At 43.7% G+C, this 12,813-nt stretch overlaps 1 protein-coding gene and 1 long non-coding RNA gene across 4 annotated transcripts in view; one reads left to right on the forward strand and one right to left on the reverse strand.

Annotated features, from left to right (window-relative positions):
- LOC132569761 (uncharacterized) overlaps positions 1-12,813 on the forward strand; it is a 323,211-nt gene that overhangs the window by 291,156 nt on the left and 19,242 nt on the right. The gene's annotated exons all lie outside the window — the stretch shown is intronic.
- Positions 1-12,813, reverse strand: part of WDR7 (WD repeat domain 7) — a 301,241-nt gene that overhangs the window by 6,794 nt on the left and 281,634 nt on the right. For all 3 annotated transcript variants that reach the window (XM_060236131.1, XM_060236133.1, XM_060236130.1), the window contains one exon: positions 5,945-6,049. In XM_060236131.1, coding sequence (XP_060092114.1) covers positions 5,945-6,049 — 105 coding nt within the window. The remainder of the gene's footprint in view (positions 1-5,944; positions 6,050-12,813) is intronic.

Genomic DNA, 12,813 nt, shown 5'->3' on the forward strand with positions numbered 1-12,813 from the left:
CTTGCTGGCAAGAAAGATCTATGTGCTCACTGGAAGTCCTTGCACTGTATCGATAAATTGGGGTGCAAAAATTCAACACATAGCCTTTGCTGCTGGGAAGCATGCCTTGAATCTTGTATTTAAAAATGCATTTAAAAAAACAACAACAAGCAAACCTGCAGCTGCTGCATCAATTAACAAATCAAGTCAATCACTGATTTATGAAGTTTACTGAGACTGTCTTTTCTCTGTGTTAGAATGCATGAATGAAACTGCCACAACCATACCAGATTACAGCAGAAAACATCTACTTTGGTCACTGATGCTTTGGAATAGTAGAATGGGTATTATCGATAGAGTGCATTTTGGAAAGAAAAAAGAAAAAGAAAGCAACAACAGGCAGGAGCTTTCTATAGTTCTGCCATTTCTCCAAGCAAACTATCAAGGGAACAAACCTTTAAATATTGGAGCTTCCAATTCTCTAGGCAACTGGTCAATTTATATCACTTTGCTAGATGTGTTATGAGCTTTAAAACAAGGAAATAAAGCAACAGACCTTTGCTGGCTTACATGCCCCTGTAATCTTGGACATCCCCCCCCTCCACCCTTCAACTAAATGCATTAGGAACGATAAATTTGCACGGAAGAGGTGGGGATGACGGTTCGAATGCTGCGCACAAGACTCCGACACATGAAAACCTTGGCATATCCTAGGACGTTTTAAGATGTGCTACTGCTGATATCGCGTCCTGAATTCTGATCAGTGCAACAGAGAAACCATTACTTCCTCTCTCCCCCCACCCCCGTCCTTCTCAGCAGCAGAATGGTGTCAGAGAGTGTAAATCATGGCATCCGTAGCAGGGAGCATGCAAGCCCCGCTGACATTTTCACAATTTAAATCATCTTGAGTAATAACCCTTTTAAGATGACTAATGTTGCTGATTTTCCTGCATTAATAGTAGCGCTGAATAGAACGCAGGAGGGCAGTGGTGGGGGAACGAATCACTAGTGCAGGGGAGGTCACATTTTAAAACACAACATCTAGGCTCATTTTAACTCTTTACATTAAAAAAAGAGAGAGAGAGAAGAAAGGAGAATTTAAATACAGGAGACTTAAGTGTGGCAGTTTATTTGTTCAAGCACGTGCTCGGGCAGAGAGATCGCACCCGCCGTCCCCGGCACTCTTAGACGATCATGTAAAACATCTCAATCAATACGTCTGATTGCTTCCCTAGATCTTCCTGGGTAACTCAGCTAAATATATGCAAGTGATGGAAGAGGGTTTTTCCGCAGTTCTTATTCACTGCTTCAGAAATCACACACTATATGATGATGGATAATAATTCAATACGCTCGACGGCACGTACGGTTATCGCCGAATGACATGCGGAAATTCACGGTGGATTAAAAGATATATACTGTTCGCTGAGGGTTACAGGAATACTGAATCCAAGGAAACGATAATTCTGCCCAGCAGAGGTTCCTCCCATGTTCACGAAGGTAAGCTGCCTATGTGGGCTCTGATTCTGAATGGGAGGCGTAATCTTCCTGGAACAACTGCCGGCAGGAGCCCCGCCAAAACGAATGGGAGCGCTTCGACCGTCCAATGTCCACTGTGCTTCAGGGGCCCCCTGCAAAGGAGGACCCCCATTGCCCAAGCTTATTAGTGGATGAGGTCCCACTGAAAGCTAAACGCAATCGCGTATTTATTTTTAGAGCCCTCGCCGACAATGAACAAATTTTGCCGCGACAAAAACAGGGAAGCTGCCTTCTTTCATGGATTGGAGTTCAGCAGCAGAATCTTTAAAAAAAAATGTGTAGGTTTTGAAACAGGACTTTACTTTGATTAAAAAAATGAAATCAACAACCCTGCTAGTGGAGATACAGTGCAACCCACTGGTCATTGCAGCCAGGGCTGGTTTCTGGTTTCATAAGGACCCGGGCACAGAGTGCCAGGGCCCCTTTCCTTCTCTGATCACCACCCTTTCTGACCTGCTTGTGTTGCCCTTCCAGCCCACATAAATAACCACCGGCCTGTGCGTCCTTCCTCCCCCTGCCCATTTGTGAGCCCTTCCTGTTGCCCATATATCCTCTCCCCAGTGGTGCTGGGTGGTATGTGCAGATGAGAGTCACCACCACTGTGCCCCGCTGGGAGGGTCACCATTGTACTTCCCCTGCACAGCACTTCCTGGCAGCGTGTGGCTGGGGGAGGCTCTATGGCAGTGGACCCTGCCAGGAAGTCTGAGTCCTGGCAGCTGCCCTACCTCAGGGTATGCCGATGCTGGCCCTGAGAACAGCTGGGCATTCTCCATTTCTTTATTTAACTTTAAAAAAAAATTGATCATGCTCCAATCCCCATGTTTGGCTCTTTTAGTCTGTATCTTATAGTCCGGTGAAAAGAGAGAGCAGGGTAAACATCTGGCTATGGGCTAGCTGTGGAGTAAACATGTGGTAGCTATGCCCACTGTTTCCCCTTCATGTCTGAGGCGATGGTGAATCCTGTGGGGTTTAAGCGCCAGTCTGATGTAGTGGTTAAGTGCACGGACTCTTATCTGGGAGAATGGAGTTTGATTCCCCACTCCTCCACGTGCAGCTGCTGTGACCTTAAGTCAGTCACAAGTTCTCACAGAGCTGTTCCTGTCAAGAGCAGTTTCTGTCAGAGCTCCCTCAGTCCCACCTACCTCACAGGGTGTCTGTTATGGAGAGGCGAAGGGAAAGGAGACTGTAAGCCGCTCTGAGACTCCTTTGGGTAGTGAAGGGCAGGGTATAAATCCAGTCTCCTCTTCTTCTAAAAACTGGCTTGACTGCTAGAAAAGACTCCATACCCTGAGTCAACTGCTCCATTATAATACAGTAGGTAGAACTTCTCCTATCCTTTCCATAAGTTGCTCTGCAGCTGGAGTGAAGGACTTTAGATTCTGTAGTCCAAGGATGTCGAACTCATTTGTTATGAGGGCCAGATCTGACATAAATGAGACTTCGTTGGGCCAGGCCAGGCTATGTTGGGCTGGGCCATTGGTGTACCTATTTAAGATTAGGTAGCAGAGATATAAACTTTTTAAAGGACACTGACAAACATGACTAAAGATTCTGTTAAACAAAAACTTAAAATAAAACATGTTTAAAACATTAGAACTTGTTGGTCTCAAAGGTGCTTTCTTTGTATTTTTCCCATGGGATCCAGGGAACTGGGCAAAGGAAGCTCTGGCTCTTTCCCTCCCTCCGCAGGGGACCAAGAGGGGGAGGAGCCTCAACCAACAGAGCAAATCAAGGTTTTAAGCAAGCTTGGCAAATCAAGCTGAGATGCAGAAGGAAGCAAGAGAGAGGGAAAAGGAAGCAGACAAGAGCCAGTTGCTCAGGGGCCTGATAGGAGCCCTCCAGGGGCCTGATTCGGTCCTCAGGCCACATGTTTGACACCCCTGCTGAAGTGCCTTATTCAGCTTCTTTATTCTCTCTCACTCTCAGCAGAGGTAAACAAGGATGCTTTGTTGAGCTATCCCACTATCCTAGCATGGGGAGGATCCTAACACTGTATGTACATCCAGGAAGTTGTACCCACCCACATTCTTGAACGCATGAAGCTACCTTTTACTGAATCAGACTTTGGTCCATCGAAGCCAGTATTGTGTACTCAGGCTAACAATGACTCTCCAAGGTCTCAGGAAGAAGTATTTCACATCATCTATTACCTACCTGGAGATGCTGGGGATGGAACTCAGGACGTTCTGCATGCCAAGCCGATGCTCTACCACTGAGCCACAGCCCCACCGCCCCCTTACGGCTATCTTAGCACTGGGTGCTCTCTAAAGCTTTTAGCTTTGAGTGCATTAAAATTAGCTTTGAGAATCCTGAATGGAGCACAAACTCCACTGCAACAAGTGGAAGCCACACAAGAATTGCAGTTTGCTGGACTTTACCCACAACACAACTCCTTTAGTGGGTATGCAAATGTGTGTGTGTGTTGTCTCCTTCCACGAATGCCTCATACTTTATAGTATTGATCTGGAACAACAGGATTGGCTGATGAAACTTATGTAATTAGCTTGTGTTTTTTTTAAAAAAAAACAAATGCTTTTAACAGTTTTTCTTCCTGAAACTTGGTTGCAATGTACATGTACTTCATTCAGTAGCCACTTATCCGCATTCCTGCATTTCATTGCAAATCCAGAAAGATTCCCCATTTTGAGTGCCATGTGCCATACTGCAGGTACACAAGACAGCCGGCTACCCACCTGACACTCCAAGTGAAGGTCAGATCATAAATCCAACTCTCCTCCTCCTCCAAATGTTTTATATAGGTCTAATATGGGCGGTTTTTCAAAAAATATGTGGCTGGTTTTATTAAGAACATAAGTGAAGCCATGTCAGATCAGGCCAATGGCCCATCCAGTCCAACACTCTGTGTCACACAGCGGCTAAAAAAAACCCCAAGTGCTATCAGGAGGTCCACCAGTGGGGCCAGGACACTAGAAGCCCTCCCACTGTGCCCCCCCCCCCCCCGCAAGCACCAAGAATACAGAGCATCACTGCCCTAGACAGAGAGTTCCAACAATAAATACGCTGTGGCTAATAGCCACTGATGGGCCTCTGCTCCATATGCTTATCCAATCCCCTCTTGAAGCTGTCTATACTTGTAGCTGCCACCACCTCCTGTGGCAGTGAATCATGTCTTAATAACCCTTTGGGTGAAGAATTATTTTTATCTGTTCTAACCCGACTGCTCAGCAATTTCATTGAATGTCCACGAGTTCTCATATTGTGAGAAAGGGAGATACCTTCTCTATCCTATGCATAATATTGTAAACCTCTATCATGTCACCCTCAGTCGATGTTTCTCCAAGCTAAAGAACCCCAAGCGTTTTAATCTTTCTTCATAGGGAGAGTATTCCAACCCTGTAATCATTCTGGTCATTATTGATGGGTTGATTATAGCAATTGCTTCAAAAGTTTTTGGTTGATAAAACATAAAGGCATTCCCCTCTCGAAGTGAACCACTGAATTCTTAAGGAGCTGAATCCCATGCAAGTCTTCCATGTGTGCAACAGCTCTTGCACAAATAGAAGTGCTAAAATTATTCTTCACTGTGCTTTATTTGATGTAAGTGAAAGCAACTATATCCCTACGATCTTTTCCATGAATGCACAACTTAGCACAAGGTGTTTCTTCTCACACTTTAAAAAATCCACGAATACTATCTGTTGCACATCCCGTGATCCACAGGCACTTAGGATATTTTATTAGAAATTACATTAAAGCACTATAACGAAGTTGGAACCCAGCAGCACCTTGAAGACCAACGAAGTTTTATTCAGGATGGAAGCCTTTTTATGCTAATACAAAAGCTTAAATTTTGAATAAACTTTTGTTCTATTGCTTCAGACCAACATGGCTGCCCACCTAGATCTATTAAAGCACTGTGTGTTGCATTCTTGGTGCTTATGGGGCAACAGTGGGAGGGCTTCTGGAGTTCTGGCCCCACAGGCGGACCTCCAGATGGAACCTGGTTTTTGACTACTGTGTGACAGCAGAATGTTGGACTGGATGGGCCACTGGCTTGATCCAACATGGCTTCTCTTATGTTCTTAAGAGCAGAGGCCCATGAGTGGCTATTAGCCACAGGGTATTGACGGAACACTCTGTCTGGGGCAGTGATGCTCCACACTCTTGGTGCTTGGGGGGCAAGCGTGGGAAGGAGTTCTGGCCCTGCTGGTGAACTTCCTGATGGCACCTGGGTTTTGGCCACTGTGTGACACAGAGTGCTGGACTGGATGGGCCATTGGCCTGATCCAACATGGCTTCTCTTATGTTCACATCTGACAAAACCCCCTAGTTTTTCCTTTGGGTAAACACAGTTCTATTTAAAGCACGTATTATCACATCAGCACAGACAGAAACATTTTAAAATAGAGCTCCGTAGAGCAAAATAACTAAATACGGCATGCCATTTTTGAAACATATAACTTACCTGCCAAAAGGAGATGTGACTGTCTTTGTTCGAGTAAGTGGCAAGATACCGTCCATCAGGCGCAAATGCCACGGCTGTGATGGGCCCTTGGTGGCCATGGATGGTCTAATAATAATAAATAATAATAATAATATTTAAGTTGTATCCCGGCCTCCCTGCCAAAGCAGGCTCAGGGCAGCTCACATAGCATAACATAAAATACAAATATTACAATAATAAAAGAAGAAGAAGAAATTGGATTTATATCCCGCCGTCTACTCCGAAGAGTCTCAGAGCGGCTCACAATCTCCTTTACCTTCCTCCCCCACAACAGACACCCTGTGAGGTGGGTGGGGCTGGAGAGGGCTCTCACAGCAGCTGCCCTTTCAAGGACAACTTCTGCCAGAGCTATGGCTGACCCAAGGCCATGCCAGCAGGTGCAAGTGGAGGAGTGGGGAATCAAAAGCACACTGTTTACACAACATATTACATATTACAATTCACTTACATCTACTATTACATTAAAACCATCTAATTAAAACATCAAATTCAGTTCCAGCAAATTAGTTTGGTGCTACAGTCTCTATGTTACTCATCTTACAATTTTTCGTGATGACGGTACAATAGGTTCCACATTAAGAAAAAGCCAGCAGAAAGAGGGTAGTCTTGCAGGCCCTGCAGAACTGGGCAAGGCTCCGCAGGGCCCGCACCTCTTCTGGCAATTGGTTCCACCAGTGTGGAACTAAGCAAGAATAAGAGACAGTGATGTAAAAGACCACCAAGGTGTCATCATACAGGCACACAGAAACATGTGTGGATTAAAGGAGGGTAAAAATGCATGGAGGTGCTTACATGTGTTATAACTCCGAAGCAACACTAGATATGACATACTTAAGATAGGACAGACTATAGATATCACAACAATGAAAATTAAAAACTTGTCTGTTATGTTATGAAGTAAGTTTGTTGGGCAATTGTGAAGCACAGAATAGTTGGTAGTTTATGTAGAAAGTAGACAGAATAAGAAAAGCAAAAGACCATAAAGACTTATATCAGGGGTGACCAAACTTGCCTAACGTAAGATACACATAGAATAAGCAACAGATGATTGAGGGCTGCAAGACATGAACGTCAGATGTTGGTAGAAAGGAAGGATGGAAGGGAAGGGAAGGGAAGGGAAGGGAAGGGAAAGGAAGGGAAGGGAAGGGAAGGGAAGGGAAGGGAAGGGAAGGGAAGGGAAGGGAAGGGAAGGGAGGAAGGAAGGGAGGAAGGGAGGAAGGGAGGGAGGAAGGGAGGAAGGGAGGAAGGAAGGAAGGAAGGAAGGAAGGAAGGAAGGAAGGAAGGAAGGAAGGAAGGAAGGAAGGAAGGAAGGAAGGAAGGAAGGAAGGAAGGAAGGAAGGAAGGAAGGCTTGGCTTGGAGAAGTGATTTAAAGAGACAAATGCCTTCTTCAAGCAGATTGATGGGGCAGTAAGGGCTTCAAGAGCCACACACAATATGTGTGAAAGAGCCACATATGGCTCCCAAGCCACAGTTTGGCCACCCCTGGCTTATAGGCTCACGCTTGTATTCATGCAAGCCATTCATCCATGTCTACTTGTGGTAATGTACTGCATATAATTTTGTTGTTGTTTGTTCATTAAAACGGAAATAAAAAAGACTGTTTAATATGAACAGAAGAACCTCTTTTGATGGCTAATGCAACTGCAGAACTTCTACAAAAGCTTGCCTTTTATGAAACCTGGAGGACTGAACCAAAGGTTGTGAATTTGTCTTCAAGAACAGATAACACCCCACATAGCAAAAGCTTCTCAACTTAAGTTACTCCAGGGTATAATGAAGATACAGTCAAAGCCAAACTTAACTAGAATCTGAGATTTATTAAAGCCGAACAGCTGTCAGGAAATGCCATAGTTAATAATGCCAAAAAACCCTCCAGACTTGCTCTGGCCATCAACAGTTGCATAGATCACTAGCACAAATAAGCAAATACCTCTTGAAACTTTTTGCTGTAAAAATCAATAGCACACTTTTGAGAACAACAAGAACAATGGAATAAACTGTTTTCTTTCTTCAAATACAAACTAAAAAAACAGATTATAGGACAGAACACAATTAGCACAGTTATTACGAATCATTACAAGGCATTGCTAACAGAACAGAAACATACTGGAGTTATAAAAACAGAATGAAGTTTTGAGTCCAGTGGTACCTTTAAGACCAACAACGTTTAATTCTGGGTATAAGCTTTTGTGTGCATGGTCTTAAAGGTGCCACTGAACTCAAACTTTGTTCTGATGCTTCAGGCTGATATGGCTACCCACCTGGAGTTATAAAACGTTAGGCAAAGTTCTGCAGGTTCAACTTTAGGCTTAGATTCTCCCTTTCTGAGAGTCTGAACACTTTATAGTAATCCTCTTTCCTGCACTCTTCCAGCTTTTTCCTGCATCCTTTAATGATGTGCCCCAAGCACATATTAACAATAACCACCTCCTGAACCAAATAAACCAGGAACTGGTTTGGGAAATCAAGCGAACCATGAACCAAAATGAACCGCTGTTTTCTCAATTCGTGCCCATCCCAAACTGGAAATGTTCTCATTAATACGCCTCTTTTAGAATATTAGCACAACAAAGAGAAATGAAACAACATGACAACCAAGTCTCTACCTCAGCGACCACACACACACACACACACTGCTACAACCAGTGCTTTTGTCCTCTTCTTTTAAAAAATCGTTACGCACACTGCTAAAAGTTCCTTCCTTCACAGGTTCAGCACGCTAAGGTATTTCAGAAAGGCACAGGGAAGACTCCTTCTAAGATGTTGGGAGAGGCAATGTATGCATGATCCCATCTTCTCTTGATGCACAGAGAGTTCTTTTAACCCATGCTGCAGACTGACCTTTCTGCCGCATGGGTCAACTGGCTGCGGAGAGAATATCCATGCAGGGCTTTTAACAGACTGTGTGCTTCAAAGAGCTAGTTATACCCCTACAGCGAATGCTCTGTTAAGTTGCGATGAATGCCAATAGTTATCTTACTGCCATTAAACAAGTTACCATATCAGAAGGAGAACGTATGTAAAGACTAGTTTGAAACAAAAAAAAAAAACAAGGCATTGCTAACAGAACAGAAACATACTGGAGTTATAAAAACAGAATGAAGTTTTGAGTCCAGTGGTACCTTTAAGACCAACAACGTTTAATTCTGGGTATAAGCTTTTGTGTGCCTACCTGAGGGACCGTCTTTCCCCATATGAACCCCAGAGAGCACTGAGGTCAACGGGGAAAAACTTAATGACTATCCCTGGGCCGAAGGAAGTTAAATATCAGAGCACCAGAATACGGGCCTTTTCGATCGCGGCCCCTACCCTATGGAACCGACTCCCCGAGGAGGTGCGGGCCCTGCGGAGCCTTGAACAGTTCCGCAGGGCCTGCAAGACCATCCTTTTTAAATCAGCATATTCGGACTGCTAAGAAAAATGGTAATTAAAGATCCGCCAATGCGGTCCAAAGATCTATACCGCAGTATAATTGTATCTACTAGACTGGTTTTTAATTTAATGTTTTAATGTTTTATTGTTCTATAATGTAATTCTAATGTTTTATTTATTATGGTGTGTTTTTATGGATTGCTGTTAGCCGCCCTGAGCCTGCCAAGGTGGGGGAGGGCGGGATATAAATGAAATTAATAATAATAATAATAATAAAAAAAAATCACAATGAGTTGTAACCAATGTTCCCTCTTAAACTGCACAGTCTTGTGAGCAAAAATGCTACTTTGTGAGCGACTGGCATTAAAGTTGTGAGCTACTGCATAAATTATTGTGCTCTGGGGTCATCCTTCCTGAGCTAAGATAAACATGTGTGAGCTGGAGGCTAAAAATCTGAGCTAGCTCATGCTAACTCAGTTTAGAAGGAACATTGATGGTAACTAGATTCAAGCGAGCAGCCGTGTTGGTCTGAAGCAGTTGAACAAAGCAGGACTCAAGTTGCACCTTTAAGACCAACCAATTTTAATTTAGAACGTAAGCTTTCATGTGCTCTTAAGCACACTTCATCAGACGAGGAATCCAGCACAGTGAGCAAAGCCATACATAGCTGAGCAGAGCCATACATAGCTGGTAGGCAGTGGCCCAGAATGCAACATGGTACAGATTTAAGAACCAATGACAGTGATGTAACGTTATCTGGTAAGCAGTGGTTTAAAATCTAAAATGGTACAATGACAGAATAGTAAAATTAACAAATTGAGCAAACCTTTGATCTGAGTAGCACGAGCATGCAAAAGCAACAAAACAGTAGTATGTCAAAGTGTGAGATTGTCTGTCAATGACAATGGGAGATGGGTTCAATATATGTAATGAGATAAGCAACCAAAGTCCCTGTTTGAGTGTGTCAATTCAGCTAAAAGAGAAATACATTGAATAGTGATGTTCTTGTCCACCTAATTTACTTTTTAACATGTAAACATAATTCTAGTTTGCCATAGAAAAAAGGAATACAATAAAATATAGTGAAAATGGGTAAAGCATATGTAATGAGATATACAGCCAATATCCCTATTTTGAGTATGTCAATACAAATAATTATACTGATACCCAATTCTAAAAGAGAAACACAATGGAATACTGTGGATGTATAGCTATACTCACTGAGAGTGGGTTTAGCATCTGTAATGAGATAAAAAACCAATATCCCCGTTCAGTCCTGGGGAGGTGTTTGTTCCAAGTTTCATAATAATTTGTAATTCAGCAATTTCTCTCTCCATTCTGTTCTTGAAATTCCTTTGCAGTAAAACAGCAACTAGAATTATGTTTACATGTTAAAAAGTAAATTAGGTGTACAAGAATATCACTATCCAATGTATTTCTCTTTTAGCTGTATTGACACACTCAAACAGGACTTTGGTTGCTTATCTCATTACATATATTGAACCCATTCCCCATTGTCATTGACAGACAGTCTCACATTTTGACATACTACTGTTTTGTTGCTTTCGCATGCTCGTGCTACTCAGATCAAAGGTTTGCTCAATTTGTTAATTTTACTATTCTGCCATTGTACCATTTTAGATTTTAAACCACTGCCTACCAGATAATTTTACTTCACTGTCATTGGTTCTTAAATCTGTACCATGTTGCATTCTGGGCAACTGCCTACCAGCTATGTATGGCTTTGCTCAGCTATGTATGGCTTTGCTCACTGTGCTGGATTCCTCGTCTGATGAAGTGTGCTTAAGAGCACACGAAAGCTTACGTTCTAAATTAAAATTGGCTGGTCTTAAAGGTGCAACTTGAGTCCTGCTTTGTTCAATTGATGGCAACTGCTTCAGGAAATAAAGCAAGATGGGTAGCTGAGTTAAGTCTGCCTGCAGCAGTAGAAAAGGGCAAGAATCCAGTAGCACCTTAAAGACTAACAACATTTGTGGCAGGGAACGAGCTTTCGTGAGTCACTGCTCAGTCACTCATGGGTACAAGGGGTGCTTTACTGCTTATTCTCACTACGCATCCCTGAAAAGGTATTTAGGCAAAAAGCAGCAAGGGTTTTGTAACTATATAAGCAGCACCTCCTTCACAAGTTCAAAGTGTATTGTAAATATTGTGTCAATAGTCTTTACAACAATTTAGGCCAAGGGTCCCCAACCCCAGGCCACAGACTGGTACTGGTCCATGGCCTGTTGGCAACCGGGCCACGGAGTGAGGCAGAGACCTTCACCTACTCCTTATTTAAAGACACCCATGGGGAGGCAAGGATGAGGTGTGGGTTCGGGGGCAGCCTGGGACAACAAAAACCCCAGCACCTCCACCCCCACTGGTCCGTGGAAAAATTATCTTCCACAAAATTGGTCCCTGGTGCCAAAAAGGTTGGGGGCCACTGATCTAGGTTAAGCCAGCCAAGACTAAAATCTAGTACAGTATTCGGAGCAATGTTTTCAGGTCAATCCTTTGGACTAGGAACGTCTGACTTCACTTTTCCACACCCGGAAAATGGCCAGATGTGCATTCTCGAGAGGTCTGAATCATAAAACGCAAGTGCCTGTGCAGACCGGGGCAGGTGGTCTGCAGGTGTGCATCAGATTCTGCGCACATGACTTGTGTGGATTTTAAGCAACAGCTACTGCTGCCTTGGATGGTCAAGGAAGTCCCTAATAATTTGTCCAAGGGCTGCTATGCAGAGGTGGGCAAAGGCAAACCACCTCTGAATGTCTCTTGCCTTGAAAACCCTACAGGGTTGCCAAAGTGATGGCACATCATCTGATGGCACATTCTGCCCCCCACTCCCCTTTCTTAGGGATGGTGGGGCCGGGGTGATTGGCTGCACCAAGATCCACTGCAGGTCACTTAGTATTCTTTTGCCAGCTGCTGATGCATTTTGGAAACAAAGCCTTGGCGTTTTTGCCAAACAGGCAGACCACAGCATTAATGAAGTCTAACACAACCTCTGCTGTTACATTTGACTGAGGTTTTCAGAAACGAAAAGGGATTTCAATGCTTTTTAAAATAGATACAAGGAACAAGTTTTTACATACCAAGCGTGTTGTTTATGCAAAACTGCAGAAATCCACTTTGGGGGTCGGAAACAAGAGACTATAAACCTAATTCCTTCCCCCCCCTTCTGCTGCTAAACAATATCCACCCCCCCTCCATGCTGGTGAACAGAGCTTGCTTGACAGGGTATTATCTTCAGTTGCCCCACTGGTGGCAAGAAAGCTGCTGGAGTGGCCAGGCTCGCAGCAGTTTTCCTCTCCCAGAGATCAACAGAACAATATTTGTTGATTCCTGACATAGCCTGCAGCGTGTAATTAGGTGGACCGCAGTCGTAAATGAATTATGATGCCAGCCCATGGCATCGGCAGCGCATAAAACTTCAGAACGGTAGCTGCTACTG

Source organism: Heteronotia binoei, chromosome 4, assembly GCF_032191835.1.
Source record: "Heteronotia binoei isolate CCM8104 ecotype False Entrance Well chromosome 4, APGP_CSIRO_Hbin_v1, whole genome shotgun sequence".
In the NCBI taxonomy this organism is placed as follows: Eukaryota; Metazoa; Chordata; class Lepidosauria; order Squamata; family Gekkonidae; genus Heteronotia; species Heteronotia binoei.